This window comes from Mya arenaria, chromosome 6, assembly GCF_026914265.1.
Source record: "Mya arenaria isolate MELC-2E11 chromosome 6, ASM2691426v1".
NCBI classification, from domain to species: domain Eukaryota; kingdom Metazoa; phylum Mollusca; class Bivalvia; order Myida; family Myidae; genus Mya; species Mya arenaria.
The window spans coordinates 45,823,015-45,840,585 of NC_069127.1; the positions used below are offsets into that span (position 1 = coordinate 45,823,015).

The window sequence follows — 17,571 nt, forward strand, 5'->3', positions numbered from 1 at the left end:
TGATCATCGCTGTAAAATGTAGGTCAAGTTTGATATTGGGTCATTCACGGTCAATAATTAGGTCACTAGGTCAATTAGTACAAAAACCTTGTGAACACAATAGAGGTCACAATTTTAGCCTAATCTCAATGCAACTTGGTCAGAATGATCATCCTTATAAAATCTAGGTCAAGTTCGATATTGGGTCATCCGCGGTCAATAACTAGGTCACTAGGTCAATTAGTACAAAAACCTTGTGAACACAATAGAGGTCACAATTTTAGGCTAATCTTAATGCAACTTGGTCAGAATGATCATCTCTATAAAATCTGGGTCAAGTTCGATATTGGGTCATCCGCAGTCAATAACTAGGTCACTAGGTCAATTATTAGAAAAACCTTGTGAACAAAATAGAGGTCACAATTTTAGCCTTATCTTAATGAAACTTGGTCAGAATGATCATCTTAACATAAGCTAGGTCAAGTTCTATATTGGGTCAACCCAGGTCAAAAACTAGGTCACTAGGTCAATTATTTTTATTTACCGGTGATATTTGAACATAAATGTCTATGTTTGAGAACTTTCAGCTGTTTCATATATCTGATAAATATGATTATCATTTTGCAAGTGCAACTACCGACTCTTAAATAATGTCTATTTGGATTTTCTTGTATCATTCTATTTATGGCAGATATTAATTGTTCTTATTAAGACTTACAATCACATTATATAAATATTTTTGGATTTATTATTGATTTACATAACCATACGTAATTCTACTAAATTTTATTTCCAATTTATGATAATATCTTTTTAGATTTTTTTTTATGAAATTGCCTTTTTAGCTCACCTGTCACTTTGTGACATGGTGAGCTTTTGTGATCGCCTTTTGTCCGTCGTGCGGCGTGCGTCGTCCGTCAACAATTTACTTAAAAGACATCTCCTCCTTAACCGCTAGGCCAATATTAATAAAACTTCATAGGTTCCTTGGGTTGTCTTCTATCAAAGTTGTTCAAAGAATTCAATTCCATACAGAACTCTGGTTGCCATGGCAACCAAAAGGAAAAACTTTAAAAATCTTCTTCTCCCAAACCACAAGGCTTAGGCCGTTGATATATGGTAGGTAGGATCACCAAATGGTCCTCTACCAAGATTGTTCAAATTATGGCCCTGGGGTCAAAATTGGCCACGTCCCGGGGGTCATGGGTTTTCTCTATATGTTTATAGTGAAAACTTAAAAAATCTTCTCCTCTGAACTTACTTGGCCTAGAGCTTAGATATTTGGCATGATTCATCGTCTAGTGGACCTCTACAAAGTTTGTTCAAATTATGGCCCTGGGGTCAAAATTGGCCCAGCCCCGGGGGGTCATGGGTTTTCTCTATATGTTTATAGTGAAAACTTAAAAAATCTTCTCCTCTGAACTTACTTGGCCTAGAGCTTAGATATTTGGCATGGTTCATCGTCTAGTGGACCTCTACAAAGTATGTTCAAATTATGGCCCTGGGGTCAAAATTGGCCCCGACCCGGGGGGTCATGGGTTTTCTCTATATGTTTATAGTGAAAACCTTAAAAAATCTTCTCCTCTGAACTTACTTGGCCTAGAGCTTAGATATTTGGCATGGTTCATCGTCTAGTGGACCTCTACAAAGTTTGTTCAAATTATGGCCCTGGGGTCAAAGTTGGCCCCGTCCCGGGGGGTCATGGGTTTTCTCTATATGTTTATAGTGAAAACTTCAAAAATCTTCTCCTCTGAACTTACTTGGCCTAGAGCTTAGATATTTGGCATGATTCATCGTCTAGTGGACCTCTACAAAGTTTGTCCAAATTATGGCCCTGGGGTCAAAATTGGCCCCGCCCCGGGGGGTCATGGGTATTCTCTATATGTTTAGAGTTAAAACTTCAAAAATCTTCTCCTCTGAACTTACTTGGACTAGAGCTTAGATATTTGGCATGATTCATTGTCTAGTGGGCCTTTACAAAGATTGTTCAAATTATGGCCTTGGGGTCAAAATTGGCCCCGCCCCGGGGGTCATGGGTATACTTGATATGTTTATAGTTAAAACTTCAAAAATCTTCTCCTCTTAACTTACTTGGACTAGAGCTTAGATATTTGGCATGATTCATCGTCTAGTGGACCTCTACAAAGTTTGTTCAAATTTTGGCCTTTGGGTCAAAATTGGCGCTGCCCCGAGGGGTCATGGGTTTTCTCTATATGTTTATAGTGAAAACCTTAAAAAATCTTCTCCTCTGAACTTACTTGGCCTAGAGCTTAGATATTTGGCATGATTCATCGTCTAGTGGACCTCTACAAAGTTTATTCAAATTATGGCCCTTGGGTCAAAATTGGCCCCGCCCCGGGGGTCATGGATTTTCTCTATATGTTTATAGTGAAAACTTAAAAAATCTTCTACTCTGAACTTACTTGGCCTAGAGCTTAGATATTTGGCATGATTCATCGTCTAGTGTACCTCTACAAAGTTTGTTCAAATTATGGCCCTGGGGTCAAAATTGGCCCCGCCCCGGGGGGTCATGGGTATTCTCTATATGTTTATAGTTAAAACTTCAAAAATCTTCTCCTCTGAACTTACTTGGACTAGAGCTTAGATATTTGGCATGATTCATCGTCTAGTGGACCTTTACAAAGATTGTTCAAATTATGGCCTTGGATTCAAAATTGGCCCCGCCCCGGGGGTAATGGGTTTTCTCTATATGTTTATAGTGAAAACTTCAAAAATCTTCTCCTTTGAACTTACTTGGACTAGAGCTTAGATATTTGGCATGGTTCATCGTCTAGTTGACCTCTACAAAGATTGTTCAAATTATGGCCTTGGGGTCAAAATTGACCCCGCCCTGGGGGGTCATGGGTATACTTGATATGTTTATAGTTAAAACTTTAAAAATCTTCTCCTCTCAACTTACTTGGACTAGAGCTTAGATATTTGGCATGATTCATCGTCTAGTGGACCTCTACAAAGATTGTTCAAATTATGGCCTTTGGGTCAAAATTGGCCCCGCCCCGGGGGGTCATGGGTTTTCTCTATATGTTTATAGTAAATAAAATCAAAAATCTCTTCTGAACTTACGTTGCTTAGAGCTTAGATATTTGGCATGATTCATCGTCTAGTGGACCTCTACAAAGATTGTTCAAAATTGGCCCCGCCCCGGGGGGTCATGGGTTTTCTCTATATGTTTATAGTTAAAACTTCAAAAATCTTCTCCTCTGAACTTACTTGGACTAGAGCTTAGATATTTGGCATGATTCATCATCTAGTGGACCTCTACAAAGATTGTTCAAATTATGGCCTTGGGGTCAAAATTGGCCCCGCCCCCTTGGGGGGTCATGGGTTTTCTCTATATGTTAATAGTGAAAACTTCAAAAATCATCTCCTCTGAACTTACGTGGCTTAGAGCTTAGATATTTGGCATGATTCATCGTCTAGTGGACCTCTACAAAGTTTGTTCAAATTATGGCCCTGGGGTCAACATTGGCCACACCCCGGGGCTAATGGTTTTTCTCTATATGGGTTATAGTGAAAACTTAAAAAATCTTCTCCGAACTCACAAAGACAAATAACGTCTTAATTTAAACTGGATAACATATTTAGTACACATACCAATTTTCAATATGGGCCACATACAACAATTAATTACAAATATACATATATAGATACACACGTAAAATCAAGTAGTGACAAGAGCTTAGATATTTGGCATGATATACCATCTAGTTGACTTGTACCAATATTGTTCAATCTTTGGCTCTGGGGTCAAAAAATGGCCCCACCCGGGCGGTCATGGGTTTCCTTATATATGTATATGATGAAAACTTAAGTAATCTTCTTCTCCGAAACCAAAAGGCGAAGGCCTTAGATATTTGGTATGAAGCATCGTTTATCGGACCACTATTAAGATTGTTCAAACTTTAGCCGTGGGGTCAAAATTGGCCACGCCCCGTGTTCATAGGCTTAGGTTTTCAATATTTGTATATAATGGAAGAATGTGCAATATATGACAGGTGAGCGATTCAGGGCCATTTGGCCCTCTTGTTTCATTTATAATTGTTGTTTTTTTAACCAGGTTTTCAAATAGAAAAATAATTGAAACTGAATAACTTAAGTTAGGGTTGACATATTTTTACCCAACTTGGTATAAAGGAAGAGTTTATGTATACCTTTTATTGGATTGCATTTGGGGTCCTTAGGGTCAAGGTCACTGTTACTAAAAATAGAAAAACAGTTGAAACTGAATAACTTTAGTCACTGGTTAACATATCTTGACCAAACTTGGTATTAAGAAAGAGTTTATGGAGACCTTTCATGTGATTGTGTTTCTCAGGTCCCTATGGTCAAGGTAACTGGAATAAAAATAGAAAAACAGACACAGGCTGAAGTTCTTCTATCAGTCATTAAAAACCTGGTTTCATTGCGTTGCGGCGTTTCTTTTTTCTTTTACTTTTAAGATACAACAGCCTTCGAACATATGAGCCATTTCCACAATGCAACACATAAGGGGTGTCGTAGTAAACAGTTGGTTTGACGATTTCAAACTTAAAATACACTGAAAGATATTTCATAACAGACTGGAAAATTGGAACATCATTTCCCTCAAGGTTTCAGCTCGGACTCTAGCGTTCTTGAGCGATTGCAGTTTTACTGTACATGTTCTTTCAGATGATTAGCAGATGATTATTAAATATCTACTGTTTTCAAGTGTATTTTATATGTTCATATCGTTTCTTCGATATCACCTTGCATGCACATTTCCAGTACTAAGATTTATTTTTAGTTTGAGTAATTGTGAGCTTAAGCTTTTGTGATCGCCCAATTTCCAGCATCAATAAAGTCCAGCATCAACATTTTAAAACATTCAATATCTTCTTGTCTCAAACCCCATGCCCAGACCCATGATATGGTATGGTGTGCAGCCCCAGGTAGTGGTCCTTTACCAAGATTTGCAAAATATGTCCCTGGGGTCAAAATTTGCCCCGTCACAGAGGTCACACGTTTTCTATATACCAGTACATATAAAACATAATTTTAAATGTCCCTTTTCTCTAGCTATATTTAAGATATAGCACACACCTTGCTACCTTCTTATACACATTGTGAGCCACTTAATCACTGGATGTTAATAGTTTCATATAAAAATGCAAAAATGAGTGAAAATTCCATTAAACTTCACTATTGAAGCAAGGGGAGCATATCTTGCTACATTGTGTAGGTCATATATTATTGTCTACCTATGTATGTCATATACCAAGACTGCATCTACAGAAATAAACTTGACTCCCCAGAATCGCAGATAAGATCAATGAGGGCCAATTAGTGATGGCTGAGCGCTCTGCTCAGGGTCATGTTAATGGGGGGATGAGAAGCCCTTGCTGAAACTCAGTAGGCTTAAGGAAGAAATGCATAGGACTCATTGGAATAATCGCATTGAAACTGCAAGGCCAAGACCTTTGATAATTGGTATTTAGTATCATGTTAAGATTGCTCAAATTATGTCCCTGGTGTTCGATGTTATCTTTAATATACTTATAAATAGTAAAATTTTGAGAAATCAATCATCTTTTCTAAAACCACATGGCCAAGACCTTTGATAAATGCTATGTAGCCTCATGTAGTGGTCCTTTACAAAGATTGTTCAAATTGGGTGAAAAATAGCCCCGCCTTAGGCGTCCCATGTTTTCTATATACTTATACACACTAGACTATGAAAATCTACTTGTCTGAAAATTCAAGGCCAAGACTTTTGATAAATGGTATGTAGCCTCATATAGTGGCCGTTGATTGACATCCTTAATATCCACTGAATAGTTTGTCATTTTAATCAGGTGAGCGATATAGAGACATTTTGGCTCTCTTACTTATTTTTCCTTGGATTTTTACACTATTTTAGAAGGTAATGTATGTATATTTGTGTATTTGTCTTGTCAAGCTTGGCAGTGCAGAGGCGGCCATGTTTAAAGTGGGCTTCTACAAGATGCACCCAGAGATCCCAGAATCCCTCTCAGAGAACGCTAAAGACTTCTTGCTTCGGTTAGCAAATTACAAGTTCTTCTTCACCAATCTTGTTTTTAATGTCCCTCTATTTGAATGTCAACAGTGAATAAAGTGAGTATGGATGTATTGTTAAATTTGGTGACAAAAGTGAAATTATTTTTTTGTTACTTGCATATCACCAATTTGGTTATAAATTATGAGCATATGATAAAATAAATTTATTTTATAAAGTTAAAGATTTTCATTAGGTTTTTTACAAGCATAATTTATCACTCAGATAAATCATCCTGTCTGTATTGCATGTGAGAAAGAATGCAACTTTTTTCAATGCAAAAGTGACACCTTTTGGTGAATTCACTGAAATGACATGTGAAAAGGGAAACACAGGCACATTTTGTTGTGTGGATTTGTGGCAGATGCAAATCTTTCAGTTCATTTCAGGTGTTTTGACAAGACTCCTGAGACCCGGTACACAGCCCACCAACTGCTTGAGCATCCATTTGTTGTCGAGTATGTAGTATTTCTTTATACTGTATACTAAATTACCCAAGATTATCAATAGACCTGTGTCTAAAATGTATTTTCCCATTTCACCGAATAGTCTAGATTGCTGTCTCAATGATTTTCTTATGTTAGAAATGAAAAACAAACCGTCTCATGTTGTTAAAGAGGAAAACAAATGTTTGACTCTTTTTGCCATGCTATGTTACTATCTTTTTTTAACTGGGAACTAGAAGTACTTATTATGTAGAAATTATAGTTGGGTCATGAAGTTCAAGGTTCTAATGTGTGCCCATTGGCAAATGATTTACAGCAGTGTTATGAAGTGTCCAAGTTTTCAATTAGAGTTGGCTCTGAATTGCACTTCAGAACTCTGGCACCAAAAAAAAAGAAGAAGAAAATGACCGATGTGGAATATCTTCGCAGCATATCTGGTAAGTCCTACATCACTTGCAGATGATTGATTTGTCTGGCAAACAAATATGTTTAGTTTCTTAGGCACAGTCCCATTCATTTTCTTTACCCTCAATTAGACAAAATGATTCTTTTTTGATGCCAGATGGTGGTGGGGGCTATATAGAAATCACCTTGTCTTGTCTGTCTGTATATCCATCTGTCTGTCCTGGGTCATTGGGCAACTCCAAAGGGTGGGCATATTAGAATCACACTGTCCATCCAAGCCTCCGGCTTATTTTCTCGTGTCCAGACTGTCACTTGTTTGCTTTCTCTTCTATGGATAGATTTTAAAATAACTTGCCACATGTGTAAGTAGCCTGTCTGATCCATGTCCCTATCTCTAGGGTTAACGTCGCTCTTGTTGAGTGTTTGTTTACTCTATAATGCTGCATTTAAGGACATAGAGTATGTCCATCTGTCTGTCCTGGGTCATCAGGACAAGTCTTCTTTTCATGTCCCGAAGAATGGGCTTTTTAAAAACACTTGCTATCTAAGGTCAAGGTCACATATTTTGTTTGTTAACATTATTTAATGCTGCATTTTCTGGAAATTGTTCAACCCAGATACAGATCAATTGTTATAAGGGGTTATTTCAACCAAAATGTGATTGCTGTCTATGACACGAAATGCCAGACGCTCACAGAAAAAGTATTTCATCAGTATCATACACTAGTACATGAATAAGGTTCTTCCTAAGTCACATGTATCTCTGTTGTTTAGTTGGCATGGTTTTTGCATTAACCATTTTTAGCACTAGCCCATTCCCATTAGGAACCTGAAAAATCCACTTGCCTGAGTAGAGTTTTACTAGCCTGAACTGAAGTTACGTTTTTTAGCTCACCTGTCACGTAGTGACAAGGTGAGCTTTTGTGATCACTCTTCGTCCGTCGTCCGTCCGTCCGTCCGTCTGTCCGTCCGTCCGTCCGTCCGTCCGTTCACAATTGCTTGTGAACACAATAGAGGTCACAATTTTGACCTAATCTTTATGAAACTTGGTCAGAATAATCATCTCTATAAAATCTAGGTCAAGTTCGATATTGGGTCATCCGCAGTCAATAACTAGGTCACTAGGTCAATTATTAGAAAAACCTTGTGAACACAACAGAGGTCACAATTTTGACCTAATCTTTATGAAACTTGGTCAGACTGATCATCTCTATGAAATCTAGGTCAAGTTCGATATTGGGTCATCTGGGGTCAAAAACTAGGTTAGTAGGTCAATTAGTAGAAATACCTTGTGAACACATTAGAGGTCACAATTTTAGCCTAATCTCAATGCAACTTGGTCAGAATGATCATCTCTATAAAATCTAGGTCAAGTACGATATTGGGTCATCCGCGGTCAATAACTAGGTCACTAGGTCAATTAGTAGAAAAACCTTGTGAACACAATAGAGGTCACAATTTTAGCCTAATCTCAATGCAAATTGGTCAGAATGATCATCGCTGTAAAATGTAGGTCAAGTTTGATATTGGGTCATTCACGGTCAATAATTAGGTCACTAGGTCAATTAGTACAAAAACCTTGTGAACACAATAGAGGTCACAATTTTAGCCTAATCTCAATGCAACTTGGTCAGAATGATCATCCTTATAAAATCTAGGTCAAGTTCGATATTGGGTCATCCGCGGTCAATAACTAGGTCACTAGGTCAATTAGTACAAAAACCTTGTGAACACAATAGAGGTCACAATTTTAGGCTAATCTTAATGCAACTTGGTCAGAATGATCATCTCTATAAAATCTGGGTCAAGTTCGATATTGGGTCATCCGCAGTCAATAACTAGGTCACTAGGTCAATTATTAGAAAAACCTTGTGAACAAAATAGAGGTCACAATTTTAGCCTTATCTTAATGAAACTTGGTCAGAATGATCATCTTAACATAAGCTAGGTCAAGTTCTATATTGGGTCAACCCAGGTCAAAAACTAGGTCACTAGGTCAATTATTTTTATTTACCGGTGATATTTGAACATAAATGTCTATGTTTGAGAACTTTCAGCTGTTTCATATATCTGATAAATATGATTATCATTTTGCAAGTGCAACTACCGACTCTTAAATAATGTCTATTTGGATTTTCTTGTATCATTCTATTTATGGCAGATATTAATTGTTCTTATTAAGACTTACAATCACATTATATAAATATTTTTGGATTTATTATTGATTTACATAACCATACGTAATTCTACTAAATTTTATTTCCAATTTATGATAATATCTTTTTTAGATTTTTTTTTATGAAATTGCCTTTTTAGCTCACCTGTCACTTTGTGACATGGTGAGCTTTTGTGATCGCCTTTTGTCCGTCGTGCGGCGTGCGTCGTCCGTCAACAATTTACTTAAAAGACATCTCCTCCTTAACCGCTAGGCCAATATTAATAAAACTTCATAGGTTCCTTGGGTTGTCTTCTATCAAAGTTGTTCAAAGAATTCAATTCCATACAGAACTCTGGTTGCCATGGCAACCAAAAGGAAAAACTTTAAAAATCTTCTTCTCCCAAACCACAAGGCTTAGGCCGTTGATATATGGTAGGTAGGATCACCAAATGGTCCTCTACCAAGATTGTTCAAATTATGGCCCTGGGGTCAAAATTGGCCACGTCCCGGGGGTCATGGGTTTTCTCTATATGTTTATAGTGAAAACTTAAAAAATCTTCTCCTCTGAACTTACTTGGCCTAGAGCTTAGATATTTGGCATGATTCATCGTCTAGTGGACCTCTACAAAGTTTGTTCAAATTATGGCCCTTGGGTCAAAATTGGCCCCGCCCCGGGGGTCATGGGTATTCTCTATATGTTTATAGTGAAAACTTAAAAAATCTTCTCCTCTGAACTTACTTGGCCTAGAGCTTAGATATTTGGCATGATTCATCGTCTAGTGTACCTCTACAAAGTTTGTTCAAATTATGGCCCTGGGGTCAAAATTGGCCCCGCCCCGGGGGGTCATGGGTATTCTCTATATGTTTATAGTTAAAACTTCAAAAATCTTCTCCTCTGAACTTACTTGGACTAGAGCTTAGATATTTGGCATGATTCATCGTCTAGTGGACCTTTACAAAGATTGTTCAAATTATGGCCTTGGATTCAAAATTGGCCCCGCCCCGGGGGTAATGGGTTTTCTCTATATGTTTATAGTGAAAACTTCAAAAATCTTCTCCTTTGAACTTACTTGGACTAGAGCTTAGATATTTGGCATGGTTCATCGTCTAGTTGACCTCTACAAAGATTGTTCAAATTATGGCCTTGGGGTCAAAATTGACCCTGCCCTGGGGGGTCATGGGTATACTTGATATGTTTATAGTTAAAACTTCAAAAATCTTCTCCTCTTAACTTACTTGGACTAGAGCTTAGATATTTGGCATGATTCATCGTCTAGTGGACCTCTACAAAGATTGTTCAAATTATGGCCTTTGGGTCAAAATTGGCCCCGCCCCGGGGGGTCATGGGTTTTCTCTATATGTTTATAGTAAATAAAATCAAAAATCTCTTCTGAACTTACGTTGCTTAGAGCTTAGATATTTGGCATGATTCATCGTCTAGTGGACCTCTACAAAGATTGTTCAAAATTGGCCCCGCCCCGGGGGGTCATGGGTTTTCTCTATATGTTTATAGTTAAAACTTCAAAAATCTTCTCCTCTGAACTTACTTGGACTAGAGCTTAGATATTTGGCATGATTCATCATCTAGTGGACCTCTACAAAGATTGTTCAAATTATGGCCTTGGGGTCAAAATTGGCCCCGCCCCCTTGGGGGGTCATGGGTTTTCTCTATATGTTAATAGTGAAAACTTCAAAAATCATCTCCTCTGAACTTACGTGGCTTAGAGCTTAGATATTTGGCATGATTCATCGTCTAGTGGACCTCTACAAAGTTTGTTCAAATTATGGCCCTGGGGTCAACATTGGCCACACCCCGGGGCTAATGGTTTTTCTCTATATGGGTTATAGTGAAAACTTAAAAAATCTTCTCCTCTGAACTTACTTGGCCTAGAGCTTAGATATTTGGCATGATTCATCGTCTAGTGTACCTCTACAAAGTTTGTTCAAATTATGGCCCTGGGGTCAAAATTGGCCCCGCCCCGGGGGGTCATGGGTATTCTCTATATGTTTATAGTTAAAACTTCAAAAATCTTCTCCTCTGAACTTACTTGGACTAGAGCTTAGATATTTGGCATGATTCATCGTCTAGTGGACCTTTACAAAGATTGTTCAAATTATGGCCTTGGATTCAAAATTGGCCCCGCCCCGGGGGTAATGGGTTTTCTCTATATGTTTATAGTGAAAACTTCAAAAATCTTCTCCTTTGAACTTACTTGGACTAGAGCTTAGATATTTGGCATGGTTCATCGTCTAGTTGACCTCTACAAAGATTGTTCAAATTATGGCCTTGGGGTCAAAATTGACCCCGCCCTGGGGGGTCATGGGTATACTTGATATGTTTATAGTTAAAACTTCAAAAATCTTCTCCTCTTAACTTACTTGGACTAGAGCTTAGATATTTGGCATGATTCATCGTCTAGTGGACCTCTACAAAGATTGTTCAAATTATGGCCTTTGGGTCAAAATTGGCCCCGCCCCGGGGGGTCATGGGTTTTCTCTATATGTTTATAGTAAATAAAATCAAAAATCTCTTCTGAACTTACGTTGCTTAGAGCTTAGATATTTGGCATGATTCATCGTCTAGTGGACCTCTACAAAGATTGTTCAAAATTGGCCCCGCCCCGGGGGGTCATGGGTTTTCTCTATATGTTTATAGTTAAAACTTCAAAAATCTTCTCCTCTGAACTTACTTGGACTAGAGCTTAGATATTTGGCATGATTCATCATCTAGTGGACCTCTACAAAGATTGTTCAAATTATGGCCTTGGGGTCAAAATTGGCCCCGCCCCCTTGGGGGGTCATGGGTTTTCTCTATATGTTAATAGTGAAAACTTCAAAAATCATCTCCTCTGAACTTACGTGGCTTAGAGCTTAGATATTTGGCATGATTCATCGTCTAGTGGACCTCTACAAAGTTTGTTCAAATTATGGCCCTGGGGTCAACATTGGCCACACCCCGGGGCTAATGGTTTTTCTCTATATGGGTTATAGTGAAAACTTAAAAAATCTTCTCCGAACTCACAAAGACAAATAACGTCTTAATTTAAACTGGATAACATATTTAGTACACATACCAATTTTCAATATGGGCCACATACAACAATTAATTACAAATATACATATATAGATACACACGTAAAATCAAGTAGTGACAAGAGCTTAGATATTTGGCATGATATACCATCTAGTTGACTTGTACCAATATTGTTCAATCTTTGGCTCTGGGGTCAAAAAATGGCCCCACCCGGGCGGTCATGGGTTTCCTTATATATGTATATGATGAAAACTTAAGTAATCTTCTCCGAAACCAAAAGGCGAAGGCCTTAGATATTTGGTATGAAGCATCGTTTATCGGACCACTATTAAGATTGTTCAAACTTTAGCCCTGGGGTCAAAATTGGCCACGCCCCGTGTTCATAGGCTTAGGTTTTCAATATTTGTATATAATGGAAGAATGTGCAATATATGACAGGTGAGCGATTCAGGGCCATTTGGCCCTCTTGTTTTAGAGTAATACTAATTATTGTCCACTAAAATAAAGGTAAAATGCCAGAATTTTCTCATTTTCAAACTATTGTATTTCATTTGCAATAAAACACAATGTTATGATCTTTAGCCATTTTCCGCTGTTACTATCTTCCTCATCATACTTCAACCTCCCTCTCAGGGTTTAAGTGCTTCACCAGCCTTACGCATGAGCACAAGTTCTCTGCTAGTAGATCTAATGTTACATTCATTTCGTAATATGCCTTGATTCAATCAACGTTTTTTGTTGCGAAACCTTGTGCTGTAATCTTCTCAAAGAAGTGTTTTCAATGCACATTTAATCAACATTAAACGCAGCAGTATTGGCACCGTATTTTAAGCGTATTTTTTCTTACCGAGTGCATTAAAAACTAGAAAAAAATGCACTTTTTGTGACTGAAGCGCATTTTAACTGTGATAAAAGCACATTATTTCTTGCTTGAAAGGGCATTTTCCTGTCAATAGTGCATTTTTTCTAAGTTAAAAGCACATTTTTCTGTGTTAACCCTTACCATGCTGCAATGTTGTAAGTGTAGTTCAGTGCTCACTGCTGAGTTGTTTTGAGTAAATGTTAAATATATCACCCATTGACTTTAAAAGGTTACCATACATATGATCCTTGTTCTACAGCATTCAAACTTTCAGAAAGTGATTATGAAACATTTAAGTTTTTTTTTTAAGATGTTAGTTTTAGAAATTGAGTCCATAGTTACCATGGCAACACCTTCTATTCTCAAAAATTGACTTTTCTTTTACAAATACTGTCATTTTTATCATAAATTTATGTTGATTTATGAAATAGCCTTTATATCAGTATTTTTGGGAAGAATGATCATCAGATTTTAAATTTAAGCAAAGAAATGAAAAAAAAAATCTTATTTTTTGTTGGCAATATTTTTGTGGGAAGTTGTACAATATCAATGAAAAATATGTTTATTGGAGGAAAAACAATCAAGCATTTCATAATTCATTTTTTTATTTTTCTGGTTTAATGTCTGATAAACATTATGTTACCATCAAGCAACTTCAAAACATTGGTGATAATGTGATTCTGCATGTTAACACGGCAACCAATCTTCTTTATTTGACATCCATACAAAAGTCAACAAATTTTTCCAGTGTTATGGTTTTGATTAACAACAATTATGAATTTCTATCAGTGTTATGGAAATCAATGTGATAATGAAACATTTTTAGCAAACAAATTCCTCACATGTTCGTATTTAAGTGTTATTATGGCCTAAGAAAAAGGTATAGTTACAAATGAACTGATGGCATAGACAGTACTTACTACTAGACTGTAAACAAATTACAAGCAGTAGTCTTAGTATGAATTTAATAGTAAATAGTACTACTGAATTAAACCATGAATTAAGAAAAACAGCATTTTCTTTATAAAGTTTCATTCATTTCCTTCCAACCAAAAATGTTTTGATTGAAACTGACAGAATTTGCGAAAGAAATGTCAATTAGACTGGTCAGATAAAAGGTCGATTTTCATTGGTTTAACTCTATATTTTATTTTTAAAACATGTGTCATTGTCATCAAAAGGATTAATAATTTAAGTGACAGTAAATTATTCGTTAAAGAAAAGGATTAAAATAACTAATAGACAATACTGTTCTTTGTTATACCTCACTAATATGTTTACATACATGACATTGACCTTCATCGCAAATATCGGAAAATAACAGAACTTCCAGAAGAGAAACTGAAAGTAGATAATTCGGATGAAATGACTTTTATTTATTTACTATGGTGGTGATGTTTTTATTTTTTGATGAATGCCAAAAGAAGATATGTTTATGAACTTAAACAATAAATTTATCAAAAGCAAACAAATCTGACTATTTGGGATTGAAATGAAAAATATTCATAATTCATTCCATTCTCTCTATTAGTCTGAAAGTCATCATTTATGATCATAGGCAGTAGATTTTGTATCCAATTTTATAGGAAGGTAAGCCCATTTAATTGTCTCAGAAACATATTTTTCTATGAAGTATTCTATTTTGCAAGTGAGTGCTTTTATTATGCAATATGGCTGTGTCTCATAAAAATAAAGATGAAGTGCTGGAAAAAGGGGTAAACAAGGTGAATTGGCACATGCGCTATGCCCGTAGTGCTACATGGCGATGATGAAAATCCCCTGGTATGTGACCCAAATCCCTCTAAATTCTTTAAATAATCCCCTCGGGAGCCTTTCAAAATTATGGCAATTTTTTTCGTACTTGCGTCTAAAAATACCTTGAAATTTTGCTGATATCCTTTCGAATACCGCTACCGTACATCGACGCGCTACCGTAGCCGCCTAATGCAGACCAATTTTTCAAAGGTGCTGATTACCGCTACTGTTTTACTGTAGGAATACTGTAGACGACTGAAACGTACCGAAAAAGTAGGTACGTCCAGTTCCACAGCCGCAAAATGTACATTTTCCACAAATTTGTGGTACGTTTTTCATTGAAATAAGAAGGATTGTGAATTTTAAAAACAGCATTAATACGCTCTGGTACTTTGTCTTAGAAACAGTTACTACACTACGGTATTTCTTTCAAATATAATAACCATGCAAAAATAAGCAACGGTATTTCTATAAAAATCGCCATTCAACATTATTCGCCTCTGGCTTTTGTAAATTTGCTTTAATAAAACAGCATGCTTAAGCTTTTCCTCTTGTATCAGAAGTACGCTGTGGTATCACTGTTAAATTTAAGAAATGAGCAAAACTGCGCAGTGGTATTACTGTGATATTTGTGTGTTAACTTCGATAAGGTAGACATTTCATGTTACTAAATCAGTCACTTAAGTCCACTTTGGTAGCGTTCTTGAATCTAGAAGTATGCAAAACTACGCAACGGTATTTCCTGTATAAACATAATACGTAATCAACATAACACAACCCATTTCAAAGGCGACGTTGCCTTTGAAGGTCATTTAACACTAGTTACGCTTCCTTTTAAAACTGTTGAAATATATGCTATACCTTTCTTATAAATCCAACCGGATATCTATTACGTGATCGCTATAAAGTTATCATGGAAACCAATAGTGACTGCAAATATATCAATATATCAACAGAACATCCATTAAAAAATAGCTGTCACAGTTGCCATGAAAACCACTGCAATAGACAATAAACCAACCGGACAAATATCACAAGGTCGCATCAAGGTTACATTGGAACCACAGTGACCCCTGTTATGAAAGTTGTATGGGAAAGGAGCATGACTTAATACAACGTGCATCAATACATATCTGTCGATGAAGCAATGATCAAATGTCACGGTCACCATTCAAGAATCGTTGGTGCTCCGTGTGTCATGGGGTATCTCAGGAATTGCCAGGCGTACTTAAGTCGAAAGATAAAAGTCAGGTTGACTCAAACAGTTGTAGAGAACTGAAGAGAAAACATCACAGGATGATCATGTTGTATTTGCCGACAAGTTTAAAACATCAGTTCCTCTGGCATTTGGAAAAAAAATCTATACAGTCGTGTCACGCATTAAACACCGGAAGAACATATCAATTGGTCAATCGCAAAATCAGTCCACGAAAAGAGATGGCAAAGTTAGGATGCTCAGCAGAGGGGAACACATGGCATGAAATATTTCGGACCGGAAGCTTATGTCCACTGCATGGGAATAATCAAAACATGTGTGCAACCCAATGACATGTTTCAATCCTATACTATAATAAATAGCCGACAGAACAAGGTTTGACCGAAGAAGTAAATAAAAAAGGAAAGTGGGAAAAAACATGCATCAAAGTTATATTTTAATTCAAAAAGGGCATGGGTGTTGTAGACAGTCAACATTTACAGTGTACCAACACAAAGTGCTTATTTGTGGACCTAATGTGTGTGGTTTGCCGTGGACATCCGGCTTGTGATTCATCATGTATAAAGCGTCAACCCTCCGGCTACCTATAAGCTGTTTGATAGAATGGTAATACTTTTTTACAGTATATTACAAACATGCTGTAGAATGTTAAATAGTAACCATAATCAGGTTTAATAACATATTGATCATTGCATGTACCACCAAAATGAAACATGAACAACATCTTTTAAAATCAATCAGCTGTTTAATGTTTTATGTTTCAATTTTTAGGTTGCAGAACAACTTATCAGCGGGAATAGCACACGTATAAGGAAATCCAAACAAACAAGTGACATTTTTTAACCTGACCTCTTTGGCGATGTGCAGTGCAGAGTCAGCTTGCACAAGTATAATTCTAATGTTTATAAAATAAAACTCAAATGAAATGTTATTTTATTTAAGGGAATGTTTTATTTCGTATCGTGGCATTACCTCTAGCAAAGGCCGAATGGAGGTCAAGTCCAACAAGACTATGGCTCCAGAAACACAGAGGAACGGAAAACAACAACTCATGTATGTAAAACATTTTCAATAATATATGTTTTTTATATAATTGCATTTTGAAATGACCCTTAAATCGAAACAATGAACGGCCTCTGAAGTTCATGAAAATGCATACATTAAATTATTTCTACTGTTTAATGGCACATCTTGAATTTCAGAGTCTAGTACAAGAAAGCGCCGTTTAGATGATTGTTTCGATCATGTATTAAAATAAATATTCAATATAGTATTGATGAAATAATCATAACAAAATGTTGTTCAGGTTTTAACCTTTTGTTCCTGAAGGGACGAATAATGTTTGTTTTAATGTTTTTTACAGAATTAAACATTTCATGCTTAAAATGAGGACATATTTTTCGAAATTACACATATACAATGCAATTGTCGCTAACAATGTGTCTTTATAACAAATATTCATCAATATGTGATTTCTTTTTACAGACCGATGCTATTGCATTGCACCAGAAACTCCACTAGATTCTGTTGCCGTTTCGTAAATCGAATGCTGTGATTATACTGGTGTTGTTTCCCGTGACAAATCTTGCGATATTTTAGCAATATAATAGTTACAGTCAAATATTTTGATTTATGTTTTGGTCTATGTTTTTCTATTATAT

At 36.6% G+C, this 17,571-nt stretch overlaps 1 protein-coding gene across 10 annotated transcripts in view; it reads left to right on the forward strand.

Annotated features, from left to right (window-relative positions):
• LOC128238309 (mitogen-activated protein kinase kinase kinase 15-like) overlaps nucleotides 1–17,571 on the forward strand; it is a 280,117-nt gene that overhangs the window by 122,180 nt on the left and 140,366 nt on the right. For all 10 annotated transcript variants that reach the window (XM_052954094.1, XM_052954098.1, XM_052954095.1 and 7 more), the window contains 3 exons: nucleotides 5,918–6,018; nucleotides 6,424–6,492; nucleotides 6,853–6,917. In XM_052954094.1, the coding sequence (XP_052810054.1) occupies nucleotides 5,918–6,018; nucleotides 6,424–6,492; nucleotides 6,853–6,917 (235 nt within the window). The remainder of the gene's footprint in view (nucleotides 1–5,917; nucleotides 6,019–6,423; nucleotides 6,493–6,852; nucleotides 6,918–17,571) is intronic.